The sequence below is a fragment of the Rhea americana genome, unplaced genomic scaffold (genome assembly GCF_003343005.1).
Source record: "Rhea americana isolate MKP2758 unplaced genomic scaffold, rheAme1 scaffold_125, whole genome shotgun sequence".
NCBI classification, from domain to species: Eukaryota; Metazoa; Chordata; class Aves; order Rheiformes; family Rheidae; genus Rhea; species Rhea americana.
Genome location: NW_028185317.1, coordinates 1,315,626 through 1,335,718, shown reverse-complemented (window position 1 = coordinate 1,335,718; position 20,093 = coordinate 1,315,626). Strand labels below are relative to the sequence as shown.

Sequence of the window (20,093 nt, the reverse complement as noted above, 5' to 3'; positions counted from 1 at the left end):
CCCGCCGCGGCTGCCCAGGAGGAGTCGCAAACGCGGGCTGCAACGTCCAATTACCATCGTATTCAATTACTGCCGCCTACAACTCCAGCACTAACGACGCTGGGACTTTTAACAGGGCTTTTCTTTATTAGCCGTGCTATAGCCTCTTTTAACATTGTATCTGTAGCAGCTGTTTTGGGGCTAATTTCTTTGATTCCTTTTTTTTTTCTTAGGTGGGGGCAACTGTATCCTGTCTGTGGTGCATTTGCCACATCCACACGCTCTTACGAAAAGCGATGCGTGATTATTATTATTTTTGCATTTTTATATATATATATAAAACGGTGACTCTTGCCTAGCAATGACAGTACTGGAGCCACGGTGCCTCTGCTCCCCAACGAGGGCAGTGGAGCGGAGCGCGGCGCAGGGCAGCGGCGCCCCGTCCCGCATCGCTGCCCTGTTGCACAGGAGCCAGCTGGCGGCTCCAAGGGGAGACCGGCATCCACAGCTCCCAGCCTTGCTGCCGAGGCCACCAGCAAGAAACCGGCATCTGGCCGTGCCACGTGCAACGTGCACGCTTGCCTGGCGGGAGCGGGGCCTGCACATCGGGCTGGTGGCACCCAGGCCGTGGCACATACGCAAGCCCTGGGGACAGCCGTCCTCAGCTGGGCTTGGATGTGCAACCTTGCACCAAAACCCTGCAGCGTACTACTGACCCTGGCTGCTTTCTGCAGGACGTGTCCTCCCAGGTGCCCTGACGCTGTGCACGGCACCGGCACTGCCGTGCGGCGGCATCCAGGCTCCAGGCGCGCACCTGCCGCCACCCAGCCCCTCCACTGCAACCCCACCAGCAGATCCCAGCCTGCTGCAGTGGGCTTCTGGGACCCTGCCCCGACTCAAAACATGCTTCCCAGCTCGCAAGAAACACCATCTCAGCTTAGTTATTCAGAGCCGCACTGGGGCGGACGCGCTCTCCCTGCAAGTGAGCGTGCTGGGACGCCCGGGAGGAGACCGCTTCCACGCTGCCCGGAGAGCGGAGCACACACCGTGGAGCCCGCCTGGCTCGTGGTGGCTATCCCAGTCAGCCGGCCAGGGCCATCGCTGCCTGCGGAGCCACTCTGCCGTTAGCAAGCCAACCCTGCCCGCTGGTGACAGGAGCACCGGGGGCAGGGGAGCCAGTAACACCTCCAGCAGTCACAGCTCCAGGTGATCCCCTTCGGACGAGCACAAAAACTTCACATGTTGCCTAACAAAAACCTTCACATGGCTCTGAGCTCCCATAGCACAAAAATCCTAATTCTCCCTTCAGCATACGTGAGACTCCCATGGTGTGGTCAGTCTCCCCCACATCCTGGTCTGTCCTGTCTACTTGCCCTGTGATTTCTCCTGGCAGGGACTACCCATGCTTGGACACCGCCGAGTACGACGCGGCCCCGGTCTTGGTGGGCTGCCTCCAGGCACTGCTGTAGAACATATGTATTGAATCCAAACACAATCCCCACTGAGTCTGCTTCGTGCGGAAGCGGGCGAGAACTGGGCCCCATTGTGCTACAGGCTGTACAACAAGGGCAGAGGACAGGCTCTGTCCCGAGAAACTTGCGGTGCACGGAAACCCAAGAGCGCTGCAAAGGCAAAAAGGACGAGCGCTCCCACGCAGAGCCAATGGAGCAAGAGGGGCAACAGTAAATCACACCACTATTTCATGCTCTCCCTTTAAGAAGTGTTTTGGCTAGGGTTTAGAGAGGAGAAGACCAGCTCATCAGGAAGGCAAGGCCTAAGACAAGGAGCGTGAAGGTATATGTGGGAAGGGGCAGGACATCCGAAGAAGACCCAGGGAGCAGACAAGGAGGCTGGGAGAGGGAGGCTGGAACAAACAACAAGCTGTCCCCGAGCAGAGAGTAAGTGGCTCCTCCAGGGTCAGACTCTATATCTGGAGGGCTTTGTCCTTCYCTGTCATTCCTGTGACACCACATGGCCGGGACACAAGATGTCCCATTGTCCCATGAGGGGATGGAGACACTGTTCTTGCAGAGGGCAGAGACCACACGCTGGCCGGCATGGTGGTTGCTGCCAGGCACCCAGCAGTGTCTCCAGCACAAGGTGTGCTGCATTCCCGGCTGGTGGTACTGGGTCCTGGCTTCACCGCCTGACACTGCRTCTGTCCAGGAGTCCCCACCAGCTCAGCACATGGCATCTGCTGATTCTTGAGCATGCTCGAGGCATCACAACCTCAAGGGCCAGAGCGAAGGAGTAGAAGACACCCAGAGCAGCACCGCTTGGCCCGGACACACCGAACCGGAGCAGCATTCCCCTGCCAGCCCTTGGCAGGTCCCCGTGGACAGGTCCCGTCCTACTCCCGCGTGTCAGTGCCGGCTGCAGGGGAAGAGGGGACGGCTTGACGCCGAGGCCGTTGCCTGCCGGGAGGGTGCCGCAGGGAGAGCACGTTGCCGAGTCTTCCCGGGCAGGCAACGCCCGCAAGGGCGACCGCGCAGCCGCCCGCCCCAGCTCTGCCTTGGGGCCCGCGCTGCCCGCCGCSCCGCTGCTTCGCGGGGCCCGTTTCCGCGCCGCGGCCGAAGCTGAGTGCCGCCGACAGGGCGCACGGGAGAGGGAAACCCCTTGCAAAACACCTTTTTCTTTTTTTAAACCTTGCAAACGGAAAGGCCCTGGTTCCGAGTCCACCAACAAAACAGCAACATTAACAATGAATAACCAATCTGAGTATTTATATGGAAGTAAAAAAAAAAAAAAGAAAGAAAGGAAAAGAACAATATCGTGGGCCGTTTAGAGGACTGCGGCCCCGGGCGCGGGGAGGCAGCGCGGGGGGCTCACCTGGGGCGAGGAGCAGCGCCGAGCGCGGACACCGGCCGAGGCGGCCGGCCTCCCCCGCGCCTGGCGTCGCCCCGATTTTATGATTTAAGACTGAAGCTGCCACAAAACCAAGCGAGGTTTCGCTTTGCCGCCCGCCAGCTCCCCGTGCTGGCTGCAGCAGCGGAGCTGAGCCTCGGACGTCCGCAGGAGTCCGCACGCAGCGCTCCTCCGCGCCGGCCGCCGGCAAGGTGCCCGTGCAGGACCGCTGGCGAACGCCGGACAGCACGGAGCGGGCCGGGCCGGGCCGGGCGTGGGGAGGAGCGGGCAGCGACCGCGGCAGGCCAAACGCAAACCGACGCGGCACGGAACGGAGAGGACGATCAGCCGGCGGCGCAGAAACGACTGCGCGGCAGACGAAAACGTATCAGAAGCGGGAAGCYTGCGGAGGAACTGGTGAAGCTGCAGGAGCTGGGAGATGAGTCGGGCAGCTAAGAACAGCGCCCAGAGGTCAGATGGTTTCTTTGCATTAGTTACAGCCATCAGCACCTCTTGAGAAAAACACACCGAAGAACCCGGGAACAGCCCCCGATCTGCTGCTGCTTCTCCTCAGATGAGGCCGTAGATAACCGGTGGGTTAGTTAGTTGCCTAATTATTATCAGACTAATTAGTTAAAAAGTAATTAAAGACAGTTATGAAGTTGAAGATGGATATGATAGAGTCAGGACAGACAGAAAAATCAGGTCCCTGCAATCTATTAGAATTGCTTGAGGAATTCACTCCCATTAGATACTGCTGCAGCCAAGAGCTTAGCAGGATTCAAGAGTAGATTAAACATTTATACAGATAATGAGAACATCCTGTTACATTAGATAGGATATAAAAAAAATAAAGGCTAGACACTTCAGTGCCACAAGCCATAAATTACCCATCAGCTGACGGGGTTGGGGAGAAGTTTCTCCCGGCAGACAGGGTATCTTCCACCTCCGCGGGAGGCGGCGGGTGCCCTGCAGAGCCGCCCAGGTGCCTGCCCAGSGCAGGGCCAGCCTTGCACGAGCGGGAGCTGCCCTTAGCAGGGGCACACAGGGTTTAGGCTGATGGGAACTGGGAATCAGCAATGTAATAAGGGRTTTACACTGCACTGCAACCTGCTCCGGGTGATGCTCGCTGCTGCCCGCCGGGAGCCGGGGCAAGCAGGGTCTGGCACGTTCCCCTTCCACCACGGCCAACGGCAGAGAAACGAGTGTCCCGTCCCGGCAGCGCGGCCCCAGCACTCCTGCAAGACCCCTCACCTGGTCAGACGGACAGACAGACACGGACCCTGCGGCCCTGGCGTGTTTGGGCCTGTTACGCTTAACCGACTTGCGGAGGCCCCTGAAACTACAGACAAATGCAGAAAATCTGATYGTTTCCCGAACACTTTGCTGGTAGCTTCTACCGGCGGACAGGACCGGACTGGCCGGGGCTGGTGTCGGCCCCGCGCGCTGCAGCCTCGCCCTCCCCCCGGCCGCACGCTGCCTGCGGAGACCCCCTCCCTCGCGGGGGCCCGCGCGCGGGGACGGCAGGCTGCGCGAGAAGGAGAGGTCGGGAAAAATCCCGGCGCCCGCTCGGTTTCCATGGCGACCAGCGGGCCGGAGAGGCTCCCGCGCCGACAGGGATGGCGGGAGAGAGGCCCTTCTCCGGGCCGCCGCGGAGCCCCCCGCCGAGGGCGGCTGCTCTCCCAGCCCCGGCTCGGGCCGACCCGACGCCCAGGGACGGCCCGCTCCGCTGCGACCCGGCCCGGGGACCGCCGCGGCCCTCCCGGCTGCCCCCGCGCGCCGCCGCGCAGGCCGGCCCCGGAGCAGGCGCCCGGAGGAGCGGCCCAGCCGGCGGCCGGGACCACGCAGGCGTTTTCAGTCTCGCCTCGCGGCTCTCCCAATCCCTCCCGAAGGCCATCCGTGGAGGAATAGTTATTTGGAACAATTCTTAGGACGTTATCCTACGCGTGTAACCGGACAGGCACGAATCCCCGTTTCTGCTGGGCGAGAGGAAGGATTCAGGTTTCCGTCTCCCCCCCAGCAGAGCCGCGGCGGCGGTTCGGAGCAGCGGGCCGTCCAGCCCTCCGGCCGCAAGAGCGCACCGGGGCAGCAGGACCTGGCAAGCCTCCGTTTCTCCCTAACGCACACCGCCTCCGACTACTTCAGCTCCGTGGATTTCTCCAGCAAATCAGAGGACGCCTTAGACCAAGAGTTCCCCTGTCTGCTTAGTAACAGCCAGGAGATTTCTCTTCCAAGATCTCCTCCAGGGCCTCCAAGCCCACGTGAGCTTTCTACGTCCACAACACGCTTTGCAAGGTGTTCCAGACCTCTGCCGCCCCTCGCGTGGCAGCCCTCCTGCTTCGGGGGGGTTTCAACCCAGCTGCTCGCAGTTTCATGTCACAGCCTGTAGCTAGTGCTGGAAAAGACAGTGAACAGTCACTCCCTAGACATTTTCTCTGGGCCACTCACAGTTTTGTATATCTTATCATACCCGTCTTGTCTCTTTTCCAGGCTGACCGGCTCATCGGGACCTGCCAAGATAGGTATTTACAGCGGCTAGTCTTCAGCAAGCAAGCAAACAACATTTGGCGCAAGGCTCATGCCACTGAGAACAGGCATTCCCGTAGGAAGCCAGCTGAGATATCAGAGAGGGATGCGCAGGGGACAGAAGCGCTGTCACAGGAACTGGAGAGGGGCGAAGGAGCTGACGATCCAACGACAGCACTCGCGCGGTTTCTCTGTAACACGGCACTGCCAGGCTATCCAAAGCGGGAACAGCCTATCTGTCCAAGGGGACAACGTCTCCACAGTTTGGAGCACTCAAAGCATCCTTGGAAACACTCCTGCCTTGTCCCTGGGATACAGGGGCTGAACCAAGCAGCCTTCTCCTCCCACGGTAACACTGCCGCACAGAGACCTGAACTTCCAAAGCACTCTATGAACATTAATTATCTATTTTGATTACTGGTGATATATCCCAGAAGAGTGCTAGGGAGAGAGATGTCCGGCACGATGCCACGGAGGCTGACATGAGATCTAGCTTTAACRCCTTCGTTAATCACTGAGAAGAGGAGGTAAACAGCCTGTTAATGACATTTGCTGATACTGCCAAATATGGAGGTGTTGTGAACTCCAGTAGGGACAGAGAAATAATATGAAGGAACCCATTGAGGTTAAACATATGGACAAGAAATAAATGAGATTTATCCTGGAGGAAATGCAGTTAATATGCCTGGTTAAAGTACTATGTGCCTAATCAGTATGTCCAACGTGCCTGGCACTACCGAATGGAGGTGCTTTGCCTGCATTTCAATAAGTGAGAAGTRTCCAGAAAGCCAGGCAATTCCTCATTCTCTGCTGGGTTAATCACTGCCTTTAACTTTGGGATCCTGGACTGCCTCCTGCTTGCTCTGAGCAGTCAGTCGGGGGGAGATGCAGGGCCCCAGGGGCTGGATTGGAAACGTGGGGGCTTGGTGGGAAGGAGGAAGCCACCACAGGAAACAACGGCGCATTTCAAGCTGCTCCTGGAGACCCAGAGCGAGAGCCCAGGTCTTTGCAGCACGAGAAGCCGCCCTATGAGAACCACCTCCTTGCAGAAGGGTTTCAGCGAGGAACCACGGAGCCATCTGCAGCCCCTGCCCGGGCTTCCCTCAGTACCAAAGGTGATGAGACACCAAGGGAAAAGCTGCAGAAACGGCTGGGAAGATGCCTTCACGACGCACACAGAAACCCCAGCTGGTGCGGGTTGTGGATGTGCCACGGCTCGCACATCCGCCCCGCTTCTTGCAGCAAGTGCTCGACACCCCAGCTCCCCGCGCCTCGACGCGTGCCGGCAGGTCTGCTCACGGCATCCTRCTTCTATTTCAGGCCTGGTTCTGCTTCCTAGTCCCAAACCACATGCGAACCTGTAAGATTTTTACTGAACTCCTGATTATTCGTAACTGGTTTTGGACTCTTCCGCTAAACAAACCGTGCTGCAAGTTCTTTGCATTTGTTACGTCCTCTCTGTCCTGGGCAATTACTACTGTTTCCTACTTCTGYAACAAACTCAGTTTTACCAGGAGAATAATAAAAAACAAATAACRCATCATGGCAAATGAATACTGCCCTTGCATACACGGGCAGAGACTCATCTGAACGTTGCTTCACAAACATTGGCGCAGAGGTAACGGTGGGAAAACTCAGAAAACTGCAAAAACACCATTCAATCGAGTGACTTGATTTCACAAGCACTTTCTCAGGTATGTTTTCCACAATTCCACAGATATATTTTCCAACCACTTCAATATTGAACTATAAYGCTCTAATTGCTTCAAATCACAGGTACCTCAGAGACCAGATTTCTCTTTGTGCTAGACAGCAGCCGCTGAGATCAGCTGAGGAGGTGGCGCTGGCTGGGGATTTTCAGGAAGATGGTCTTGCACATCTGCAGCCACTCTTGCTGGAAATGGGTGGGTTCAGGGCACAGGGGAGGGCATTTCTACAGCTTGTTTGTTTCTAAGCAAAACAGTGGTATGTAGAGTTACCGGGGCKCTTAAAAAATCCAAATAATTTAAGGATTTAGAGAACAAAACCAATCACCTAAAATTCACCTGGAAAGTGAGTGGCAGGCAGCAAGGTTCACAGGACTTTGGGGCTGCATACATCCTACCTGGGATAYTTCTTAAAAAGCAGTCAGATGCATTCCCTAGAAGAAGTTTCCAATTTCTGCCAGCCCAGAGCAGCACAACACCGCAGCCAGGGGGGGAGCAGACGCCCGGCTAATGGGGATGATGTTCAGACTGGACAGGATACAACTTTTTGCAGAGCCCAAATGACAAACAGCATTTCTACAAATAGCATCGCTGTTAGCAGCTGTGACCTGCAGAACCCACGGTAATGAAGGCTCAAATAAGGTCTGTAGGCTGCATTCAAGAACAAACCCTCCTGATGGCATTAGACAGCCAGTGCAGGGAGCCAATATAACACTCATTACCTCTTCCACCCGCCCTCCCAGTAATATCTTTTGTCCATACCGCGTCTGCTGCTGTCTCCTCCGGTGGAGCAGCCTGAGGAAATGAGACGTCGGTGCTGGGAGCAGGAAGGACAGCAGTGCCCAGGTTTCKCAGAAGCCTTTTGGATGGGAGGTGGCAGAGGGGTGCAGGGCACAGAGCAGACACCCCCTCGAAGAGCCCTGCGCAAGGTGGCAGCTGGCACACAAAGAGCAGCTTGCCACCTCGAGCTGGTAGCTGCAGACCTGCTAGCAGTAGCTCACACTCAGCAGAAGGAGAGCTGCTGGCACTTGTAAAACAATCAGTAGAGACACCTGACTCTCAGTCCTTGCTGAGGATCGTAAGCTCCAGCAAGTGCCCTCAGCACAMAACTTCAGTCGTTCTCCCAGCACTGACACCCTTGCCCCAGGAAATGCCCTCCAAGGGGCTAGGACTTGCCACGGCCTCCACAGCAGCGTGGCTTGCACCCACCCCACCCCAGGAGTCAGCAGCACCAGATGACTGGAGGGTGCACCAGACCAGGTGTCTGGAAATCCTACCGTGATAACAAACCTCTCCACAGTGGAGCTTTGCCTAACCTCAGGCTGTCAGCAGTTGGTTTGTATCCTCAAGCATGGAGATTTCTCACCTTTCAAAACTTACATCTTGCTCAMAATGGTCATTTTTATTCCCTATCATTCAGCTCCACTGAAGATCACACTGGCTTTTTCCRAGTTACGTGGCTGCTCTGTTGCTCTAAAAAACAGGGCATCAGCCTCAAGAAATCTTTAAAAATATACAGCTCCAAAGCCTGTACTGTAGATGAACAGGAGAAATCACCAGATTTCTGTACAGCTCTAGACACTGGGACATGCCAGGCAGTGATCCAAACCCAAGCTAGGACCTTACCTTGTTCACCATAAATAAACACGGGAGGAGCTTGGCTCCCGCATGCAGCAAGACTCCCAGGGACACGTCCGTATGAGCTAACTGGGTCTGGAGGGGGGGCCAAAGTTAGCACTCGGATTTCACTAACAAAATCACAGTTCCCRGTTCCCCCTCCCACACCAGCAAGCCCCCGAACAGCCCTTCCCAGCTCTAGCTGTTAAGAAACTTCCAAGAATATCTCGGCTTGTCTCATCTCCCTCCTTAATGAGGACATGATGAAGTGATCCAGCAGCGGAAAGAGAACTGGAAATTCCTCTGTAGAGAGGCCTCCGAACGGTCCACCGTGACTAGTGGAGTGTTATGTGGACAACCAGGCAATGGAGCCACGTGCAAGAGAAGATGCCTGGGAAGCGGCTTGAGCAGAAGGCGGCAARCTCACCTCTGAGCTCCCCTGGGGAAAGAGCACACCAAAAGGCAGGTTTGCCAGACAAAACCAGCTCTGCGTTCTGGAAAGCCAGGCAAAACTTGAAGGTGGGTGTCCGAGATGCCGTGTCAGCGCTCTACCGCTAGCCGGACTCCGGGGCGTAGCCAGGCCACCGGGAGTGCTCACTGGGGGCGTTTTAAAGCTTTCTTGTCTGAAGATAAAGACTAAACGAAATATCTGGAGACCTGGTGCGTAGGGCTCCCTGCCCTGGAGAAACACCGACCCTGGCACGGTCTTTGCCTGTGAAAACTGGCACAGGCCATTAACTGCAGTGGAACAGCCCCCGTCCCCGCCAGCCAGGGCGCGGGATGCGAGAGCAGCTGTTCAGATCTCCCCTGTTCCAACTCTCCTTAGCAATTTTCGTAATAACTACAGCAGAAAGAACTTCAACGGCTGCCACCTCCGTTTCTAGCCATCGTGTGCATTACACACCATTTTCTGGGGATTACGGTGACAGAACTTCTCACGCAACCATTTGTGGAGCAAAATGGTCCACGTCACGCTGTGACCGTGCTGCYGGAGACGCCGGAGGAACGGTGTCCCACAGGCGGCTCTGGCCTCATCGCCTTGGGGACGGGGGTTTTGAGGAGCAGAGATGCCTCACACACATGCTGGCTGCTGCCAGGGCAGCCCTGGCAATAACCTGTAATTACTGTCTGAGAGMGCGATCTTCCTGCGCCGACCTCAGAGCCTCGCGAAGCTGCAGAGGGGGAAATTCGCCTGTCGGGAAACGAAGCTCCGTTCCTCCGCTCTGCCCCGCTCCTGCGCTCCGCAGCCRCGGCTGGGTGGCCGCAGGTCCCGGTGCCGCGTGCAGCGCGAGGCACGTCCGACCGTCGGCCGGGAACGACGGCAGCTAGCASCTCCTCCAGCACGCTCCGTATTTCCGCTGCCTCTCCGCTCCYGCCCTGGGAAGGCCGGTGCGGCCGGGCCAGCCACCTCCCACGTTTCGGAGGGCACTGGACAGAGATCATCTAGTCCAACCTCAGGTCTCTACCTCGCGTTTCCACCGGACGCAGACCGGGGTGCCGAGCGGAGGCCGGACGCGCCGGGGACGCCTTCCCCTCCTCCTGCCGCGCTCCCTGCCAGCRCTCCTGCCCCGCGCCCTCCGCTTACCGGGGGCTTTGCAGAAGCTGCCGGGCGGAGATAAGAGGTCAGCTAAGACGCCAAACGCTCGGATCTTTCCTTCCCAAGGGAGCGAGCAGAGCAGGAAGAGCCGTCCCCGGAGAGCACGGGGACACCAGGGCCACTCGGGCAGGGCCCCGGGGAGCCCAGGCCTTGCCAGGCGATGCCGGGCTGCGCTGCCTTGCCCGGGGCCACGTCTGCGGTGACACCAGCAGAGCCTGGCCGTGGGGACGGTCACCGCCCGATGTGCACCGGGGACGGCTCCTCCAGCCCATGTCTCTGGGCTGCCACGCCGCCTCTCAGACGCGGCCCCGCGTGCGGCGCTGGCCGCCGAGCGCCCCTGGGGCTCCCGCCGGCCGAGCTGCTGCCAGAGCCCCGGTGCGGCGAGCTGCCTCGGCCGGGGGAGCCGGGGCCACGGCCAGCGCGGACAGATGGCTTTTGCTTGCCCAACCGGCCTCCGTGTCTCATTCACAGATTTGCTGTCCCTGAGTCATTGCCCTTCAAATGACAGTGGAGCTGAGCTTTCTCTGTGCACAGCCAGGMGTGAGCTGCATCCTAATGGCATCCCGGTGACGGCAGAACAGCCGCCGAGGAAAGTCCCCGCGCTCCTGCCTGCCCCGCCGCGGAGAGCCCCCGGCCCGGCCCGGCCGCTCCGGGGCCCCGCCGGCTCCCTCCCAGCCCGGCACCGGACCCGTCTCGAGCCCGGTGCGCGGGCCCGGGAGGCGGCATTACTGCAAACGCATCGCGCCGATACCGTCGCGCGTTCTGCCGAGCTTATCGACTCCCACAAGCTGCCCGTAACCCGACGGGACCGTTGCGCGCTGGATGCTTGCCAAAAGGGATYGCACGGCGACTCTGCCGCCGGAGCCGTGCGCGGTTCCCCACGGAGCCCGCCCCAGCCCTCGCTGGGTGCACCCTGCTCCGCCGAAACCCTGCCCGCGGCTTCAAACACCGCCCTGGCCGCAGACACCGAGGCGACGGCCGAGAGCGTCCGCCCTGCGACGGGCAGCCTGGGGTCCCGCCGCACCCGCGGGAACGCGGAGCCGACGTRGCCCAGCAGGTAAACCCCCGCCGCCGGGACGCCGCCCCGCTCCGGGGGACGGGCACGCGCGGCTCCAGGCAGGCGCACGGCCCGGCGTCGCGGAAAAGGAGGCGAAACGCGGGCCCCGGCGGTGCTCCCGGCGCCTTGCCCGAGGYGGCGCCGCGCAGCCCGGGCGCGCGGGGGCCCGCGGCGCCGAACCGATCYGTYGCCACRCAAACCCCTCGGAGCWGCACGGTCGCTTTTGGCTCCCTTTTGTTTGTTGCGCGCTCCGAAGRCCGTGGCGATCTCTGCGCCCGGCTTTGCAGCGGCRCAGCTGCTCCTCGCGCACGGCACGCCGCGCTCCCGCGTTACAGGATACGGCGGCGGTAACGGCACGTATAAAACTGCAGACTTCTTTTGTTCCCGTTCTTTATAAACCTTAATCACATCTTTGTGCAGGGCTGAAAAAATTTACCCTGGCTGACRCAGACCCTGTGCGCGACGCCGAGCCGCGCGCTCTGCTACACTCGTGCTCGTGTGATCTTGCTCAAGTTGCCACAAGTGCTGGGTTGATCCACTGCTTACGTGGGACATTTTTTTTTCACCTATGAAATGTAAGTAAAACTTCACRCTGCCCCCAGCTTTCAGCGAGGGACGCCAGCTTTGATTTTGTTCCAGGCTTGCCGCCCATCAGAACGGGCTTCAGGGAAAACGCCTCCCCCGTGTGCCACTGCCGCTGCCTCCTCTCTCCCGGGTTATCGAGACCCGCCGTGACCCTGCCCTTGACTCAGAGCCAGCAGGGGAGCCCCGAGCCTCCGGGCCCCGAACACACCGCCGCGGGAGCCTCGGCTGCGCCAGACCCAGCRGGCAGAGCCCACACCTCCCCCCTCGCTTTCCTTGCTCTGCCCATGAGCTCAGGCCTGTCCCTGTGCGTCCTCATGCCGCTGCCTGCCTGTCCCCAAAGGCGCCTCCTCCCCCAGACTGAAGAGTGCCCTAGGAAAGGACTCAAGAAAAAAACATTTATATATATATAAAAATATATGAAATCGTTTTTGCTGTAGGTCTCCAGGGGCATCTCCCACTGGCACGTGTGCCTCTGTGCCAGAAGGTTTCCAGGCGTAGAGCAGACAGGATCAAGCAACATTTCGGATAAACCCGGCCTCCCTCGGCTTCAGATTAATTCTCATCCAGAGATGCTTTTGTGAAGGTAAGTTGTTGCTTCGGTTCCTCCAAGAGGACTCYCCCAGCCCTCCTCCGAACAGCTGCCCTGCGCTGGCTGCGGTTGGGTTTCTGCTGCGGGTTTGAAGTTTCCAGGAAGATGCTCTGCAAGGAGGGAAGCTGACCAGAGACTCTGGTTGTTTCTGGTTAAACAAGAATAAGAAAATAGGGCCCCGGAGAGTGCTTAACCCCGGGCATCAGCAAATTTGCTCTGCAGCTCTGCGCTGTTCCTGTGCTGGCTGCGCCACGCACGCCGGCGCTGCGCCTTGCACGGGGGTCCAGGGCCAGACCTGGCCTGAACCTCCCAGAGGCGTCACCGGTGACATCCAGGCAACAGGGAAACACAAGCACTTTGCAGAARTCTSTGGGGTGAAATTCTGCTCCACCACRTTCCCGCARACGGCTCTCTCCAGTTAAACAACATCCCTACACGGGGAAAACAGAGGCAGAGAAACAGAGAGACCTCGCCARGCGTGCGGCGGGATTCAGAAGCCAGAGAAGCACACAGAGAAACCTTGATAATCTAATATAATCTGAGATGCTACAGGTCCTGTCCAGCCCTCCCCTTGGAGCACTGATATTCACTAACACAGGTCCTGCAGCTCCCTGCTGTCAGTCTTTCTCTGTMCACAGCTTTGTTTCTTACAACGTAATGAATCCTTAATTCACCAGACTTTGTCCCATAGATCTTTATTTGCCCTGATAATGGTGGGAATTTGCRCTTTCAAGAGAGCTCTTCATAGTGGCTATTGGTTGAGGGAGATGCTGTAAATACAGTGCTCCTATCTTAAAGGAACAAACCTCTCCTGTCAGAGCAGCTGAGCTGGAAGGAACTCTGCTTCTTGTCTGCTCAGAAAAAGACAGAAAAAAAGTACAAAATGCCTGTTAGTATCATGCAGGACATCAGTTCAAAGGAATCGGGATTGCCTCCTGCACTAAGTCCACCTTTATGCTGCACCATCATCTCCCCGGGCCGAGCCTTCACCTCTGGAGTGAGAGCCCATCCAGCAGAGAAAAGCCACATTCTGCTTTTCAGATCTGCTCCTGAGCAGAAGCGTCGKGTTTCTGTGTGCTGACAGAGCGAGGGCAGCCCTCATCTTCACTAGGCCTTTAGAAACCACCATCGTGCAAGAAATGAATAACTTATCCGCCAGCAAGAAGCGACCCCGGGGGATCCAGCAGACGTTCCCTGCAGGGTCACACGTTCTAGCCTCAAAAATGGTTTGCACCAAAACACGCAGAATTTGTCATTGTGCTTKTCATGATCTGGATGCTGTGAAAACATGCAGCGATCAACAACCCACACYAAGCACCTTTCAGGTTAAAGACAGAGCCTTGCAAAAACGTAGCTGACTGCTTGTGCGCTGCATGGGCTCCCACTGTCCAGGATTTCCCCAGGGCTGTAACATGCAGTGACCCCAGGGCACCTGACCTAATTAAGCCCCTCTGAATGATGCTATCAACATTATCACTACAATTGCTCCATGCATGAAGTTCTACATGTCTTGCAGTAAGAGAGGGCACAATTAACAGGGGAAAAGGGGAGCCAGAGGTGGCAGCCAGCTAATTGCAACTTACACGCTCATTTAATGAATTTTCCTTCTCACAGGCAGAAAAAACAAACAGTTCCTGCCTTTTCTACCCAAGCCACCAGCAACTAGCAAATGCCATCAGCTGAAACTCAGGTCTTCACTGCAAGAGGTGAAAACTGTTTGGGGTGAGGTACGCAACAGCGCACACCAACTTCTCCCTCTCCCTCCTCCGGWGAAGGGTTGCGCAGCCGCTCCGGGCACCTGCCTAAAACAGCACCTGGGAGGAACTGCGAGAGCGATTCTCCACAAAATCCTCCAACACGTAACACGCAAACAATGAAACAGAAAGCTGTATTTTCACGTTTTGTTGTCTTTCAGCTATAGGGATTTTTGATGTTAGCTGCAGGAGTAGTAAGTGAAGCATTTTCAGAGGCTAATGGTGCTGCGCTGGAATAACAATGATGTGTGCAGAAACCGGGATCTGCCCGTGAATTACCTCCAAGCAGAATAAAAGGTCTGAAGAATATTATAGCAACAAGTGGTCTAAGCAGCTGAATTCCTTACGCTGAGACCCYGCTACCTCAAGGAATTTCTCCTTTCTGCATCTGCCAAGGAGATTTTTGCCTATTCTTCCCCGTCTGCCTCACTCCAAGCTCCGGGTAAGGCCTCTGTCTTGTGAGGTATCAGAGCTTGGTGCTTGATAAATCCAGCATGCTGATCGCCTCTTCACTTTCTGCAACTTCTCCCTAGCCAGGTGGAGGCCAGAACCAGCTCTGCTTGTGCAGCCTGGTCACACAGTGCCGTGGAAGGAGGGGGAGGCTTGAAGTTGATGTATTACAAGGAACAACTTGATTTGTATGTACCTATTTCTCACCAAACAAACCAGCGAACGGTCAAACACRCACCGCAGAACTCCAGCCTTGCAAATCTCCCTTGGCCCAGAGAGCGCTGGGGCTTCGGGGAGGAAAGGGAGGCGAGAGCGACCTCGGGGCTGGGACCGACCGTCACCCGGCACAGTGACCGAGCGGTACTCGTCCCAGGGAGACACTCCGAGGTCTCYCTGCTCTCTTGCCAGCTGACACCCTCCTCGCCTGCTCGTTGCGGAGGGACCCGCTCCGGAGATGCGGGCTTGCTTCACCCAAGCTGGTGGCTCCCGAAGAACAGCCACACRGGGAAGTTCGCAAAGTTTGTAACTTAGGGACGAGCCTGCTGCAGTGATAATGAATGGGCTGCTCTGGAGGGGGCTTTTTTGATGCTTTAAACAGATGCAACAAAGACCCACCGTCACTGGGATGATTTGGCTGCCCGAGAGCTTCACTTGCGATGTTTATTGAGCTACATTGCTCCTTAGGGACCAAATTACTGACGGAGTACGCGGCTCTGCCAAAGGACCGGTCGCTGGAGGACGCGTGCAGGTGAGCTGGGATTGCTTTGCTTGCCAGCCTTCAATTTTCCAGCTTTTAACCATGAAATAGGAAGGATCTGAATTAGAGGGAGGGTCAGATGATTTACTGCCTTACGCCAGGGTCCCTGGTGCCTGCTCGACACCCRTCCTTTCTGCTCTGGACTCCCACGTGCTCCCAAACTACCCCCTTCTGAGCACTACAGCTCAAGAAGGACCTCACAGGCTCCTACCCAGAGCAACGTCCATGCAGACCGAAGCCTTTACACAGTAGGTCTAAATGCTCTCTCTTCTTGCATGCTCACCCTGTCCAAGAAGCATCATTTAACAAAGAACTATGCAGATATGATTTGCCAGCCTCCAAGCTCTCTGCAGCTGGAATTTTTGCAGGAGCCATGCACATGGATTGAGCTGATCTGTTACTTTTTCTTCCACTTTTCACTTATTTCATTGTTTGTATCATTTAGCAGTAGCTCTCTGCTGTTGCTTATAAGCAAGTATTCACAGGAGCAGCATGCAGCCAAAACTAACACTAGAAAATGCAGTATTATTCAGCATTTGGATAAGATTTAACATATTCAGGTTACTTTAAACATTCCAGCAATCAGATTTTCCAACGCAGTGAGTGACGGCAGCCCCTGCTGAAGTCAAGAGGAGTCACAGGTCCTCAGCTCCTTGGAAATCAGGCCAAAACTCACTAATCACCACAACACTGGATGAGTTTGGTATTAGCCTCATTTCACAAATGGGGAACAGTTACCAAGAGGGCAAAGTCAAGATTCGCAATTGCGAGAGTCTAAAGTAAGGCACCTACATATGCATTGAAGCACCTTAAATAAGTGGCCTGATTTTCACAAGATGCTGAAATGAGCAGGAGCTGCAAGAGCTCCAGTTCGTACGTACATATTGAGGCACCCACGCTGGAAAACTCTGGCCTGGGAAACTCCTCACAGTTCCCCCAGGCAAGGGCCTATGGCTTGGATGTGCTGCTTCTGCACTCCTGTTGCTTCCCAGCATGTCCTGCTCCATTGCAAAGCCAGTGCTCCCTGATGCTCCAAGGATGCAGCCATAAACGTGATGACATAGTGAGTCAGAAGTTGCAAGTCTTGTGGCTGCTACTTTGAGCCCCACGTCTACTAAGCTCGTTTCCTGCTTTCCCATGGAGGATGCTAAGCCCAGGGACACCTCATGAAGACTCACCTAAGCCAGGCTCTGTTTCTAGATGCTTCGTAGTCAATGGTAACACTTCCTCACCTAAGACCCCATGATGATAATTTTCTTGTCTTTTTGTTTGCCTCTCTCTCAAGGTCTCCGAACCAGAAAGCACAAAGTTAGACCCAGCGGGAAGGATGCTAAGCTGTGGTCAGCCTGGGGGACACGTGCCCGCAGCTCTCCCCCTGAAACGTGCCTTGGGCACCTTGGCTCCCTCCTGCTCCGAATCGCACCGACGGCCCCTCCGCACGAACTCTAYGCGGCTAGCATCTGCTTTTCGTTACCTCTTTCACCCTGAAAGATCCTCTCATGCTTTTAGATTACACACAGAGGAAATACCAAACATCTCTGCCACTACCAGGCTGCCTACACTTTTATCTCGTTGAGTCAGCCTCAACACCACCAGCTCACGTACTCACGCTCCCACAGACGCCTTTCTGCCACGCTCCCCCCTCCACGAGGCAGGCCTGGAAACATCCCGTTTTTTTTTTTTTCCTTTCGTCAGCATGCAGTCAAGCAATGCCCTCTCAGCTGCACAACACGGTGCAAACTCCACCCGGCCACGGTAGCGGGAGGGGGCTTCGGCCCCCTTCGCCCCTCACTCTTCCTCTCTTAGCCCTGATAAATCAGCTCCCTCGTGAAAGAGCATCAGAGTTCTTCTGAAAAGCCACCGACTTTTCCCTCCTCTACATATGTCCAAACTCAAGGGTCCATTTTTCTTTGAATGACAGTGGAAGACTGCTAGGTGAGCAAGGCAAGGTGAGCGTCCAGGGGGAACCGCCAGAATTGGCTTGATTTATTGCATATATAGATTTGACATAAAGACTTACTCGGTCTCTCTGACATTTGTGAGGACTGCCAGTCCACGCAGCCATGTGTCCTTGTCACAGCCCTCTCCTTTCCTCCCACCTCCTCCTGCCCTTTGCTAAGTCTACCTGGCACRTGACCACGAGCTCTCTGGGGGCAGAAAATGTGACCGTCTCTACGTGCATAGAGGACATGGCACGCTAGGTCTCTACTTCTGTTGGGGCCACCGGCAGTGACAGCGGTGGAAAGGCAGGCGGCACTGAATTACTTCATTCACCGCCRAAATGCAGTCACAGAAGCTGAGCAGCAGTACCAAACCGCTTGGTGCAGGCTGAATACTATGTACCTTTGAAACCGCAGGGGGAATTTAGGCAAGCAGATTGTAATTACCTGACTTGGACCCAGCCCAGAACACCACCACTAGCTCCTTTCCAAAAAAGGTTCCTTACAAAAACAGTGCAGAAACCTGGTCAGGAGAGCAACAGCCAGGCTCTCGCGGTGGTGCCCTTGATGAAAGGCAACACCTCCAGCAGACCTGGTGTCCCCAGCACTGCACCGAGGCRCTGCTTCCACGCTGTCTCCAGCAGCAAAGCACCACTCGGAGCCGCCTGGGCTGGGACTGCAGCTTCAAGTTTCCCTCAAAACTCTCCCAGAAAAGCACTGGCCTATCACCGGGGCAAGCTCTGCCGGCGCCTCTCTGAGACGATGCACAAACAAACGTTTTGCTTTAACGCACAGCGMTGCCTCTCCCCCAAGACGCTGCTCCGAGAAAGGGAAGCAGGTTTAATTATTAAGATCATTACGCTTCCTGGAGACAACATCCGGAGGGCGATTACACAGGCAAGCCAAGCAGGTCCTCCTGGCTTTCGAGCACACGGGAACTCCAGCAGCCACGGTGCCGAGATTAAACTCGGCACCTCGGCCACGAGAAACAAGGGGAGACGTTCAGCAGGACCAACAGGGGATCTGGACAGACGTGCAACTACAGTGCTTGTTTTTAAAAACAGACGGCGCTGGGCTGAGAGGTTTTAATCCATCTGACGTTGGGGAAGCCAACCCTTTAGCTTTCTGAGCATGAGCTGCTCCGTGCATCACTACTCTCTTAGTGATACAGCACGGCTCAAGTGACTTGCAGATACCTCACCTTCTCTAGGTAGACAGGTAGCTCTAGTTATATTTTCCCCGTTCTCCCGCAGGGTGCTAGGCCCAGCCGGAGAGGCAGCTCCGGGTCGCGCTCRGCGCAGGGCACATGCGTGCAGAGCCCGCGCCGACCTCTGCGCAGCCCAGCCCTGGGCCCCCCCGGATGGGGGGAGCTGGTGGAGCAGAGCGCAGGGGGAAGGCAAACCCATTTCCCGGGGGCGAGGGGGCTGGCAGAGGGCTGCCCCCCTCTGCTCGCCTGTCCCCCCGCTCCGCCGGCGGCTGTGGCCCGGCCGAGCTGGGGCAGAGCCAGCGGGGCTCCTTCCACCTTGGTTCATCTCAGGTCATCGCTCACCCACACGTGCAGAGCCCTAGCTGCCCCTGCCCCATGCGGCAACGGTACTGACCCACAGCAGGCCAGAGGCTGCAGTGAGGGGCCTCGCACCCATTGTTGTGCCTTGAGGGTACAAATAGGGGCACACGCACTGGCGTGCACGCACCTGTGCAAGGGGGTGCGTGTGCATGCCAGGGGGTGCGTAACTGGGGAAAAGGGGAGCTGGGTGCGCACTGAGGGTGGACGGGTGCGGGCAAGGGCGTGCACGCTTCGGCAAAGCCCTGGGACCTTGCGGGGCGCAGGGAGAGCTCCACGCTTTGCAGGCGGGCAAAGGGAGGGGAGGAGCGCAGCCGGGTCAGACGTGGGGCAGGAAGGCCGAGAGGCCCCCGAGGACCACCCTACGCTGGAGCCAGGGTAGTTCCCTGGCCAGGGTAGGTGGCCTCAGCCTGCCCTCCCCGTCCTGCGAGGGTATTTGGATTGTCTGCCTGTAACACTGCCAGACTGGAGGGATCTGGGCATGTCCAAGGAGGCCAGCTCCTGGGGAAGCACAGTATTGGAGAGGAGGTCCACAGGGCACCCGAGAGAAGGAAGGAGCTACAGGAGGAGGCAGGCGGCAGCGCGGACAGGGACCCGGGAAAACGCGTGGKTCGCTTTAAGCTACTTCTCCCGCGTGGCATGGGGATGGGGCTGGGAGGCCCCGGGGCCCCCTCCTACCTTGCAGTCTCTTACGCAGGATCTAACCGAGTACTCTTCCGATTGCAAGTATTTCTCCAGCAAGAGGTCGAACTCCTCGTATTTTTCCTGAGCGTGTTGGTCCAGCCTCTGATACGCCTGGACGCAGCTGCTACACGCCTCGCCGTCCAGCGCCCCGGCCGCCGCGGCCACGAAGTCCACCATCAGGTTGTCCAAGCTGCAATCCAAGCTGTCCGGGCCGGCCATCTCCCGCAGCAGGTCCCAGATCGTGTAAGTATCACAAAAAGAGAGGTTGAAGTTCCTAAAGTAAGCCTTCAAGAAGTTCCTTTTGGAGGAGGGAGAGGAGAAAAAAGAGGCGGCGGAGGGGGCGGCCCGCAGGGGCGCGCCGGAGAAGGAGCCCAGGAGCCGCTGCAGGGAGGAGAGCCTGGCGCAGGCCGAGTCCAGGTCGGCGCGGGCGGCGGGGCAGGGGCC

General features: G+C 57.2%; 1 protein-coding gene across 1 annotated transcript in view; it reads right to left on the bottom strand.

Moving 5' to 3' along the window:
• Nucleotides 1-20,087, bottom strand: part of NALF2 (NALCN channel auxiliary factor 2) — a gene marked incomplete at its 5' end in the record, with an annotated part of 41,125 nt that extends 21,038 nt beyond the window's left edge. Inside the window, one exon of the mRNA XM_085325942.1 lies at nt 19,644-20,087. Coding sequence (XP_085182068.1) covers nt 19,644-20,087 — 444 coding nt within the window. The remainder of the gene's footprint in view (nt 1-19,643) is intronic.
• Between the last annotated feature and the right edge of the window lie 6 nt (nt 20,088-20,093).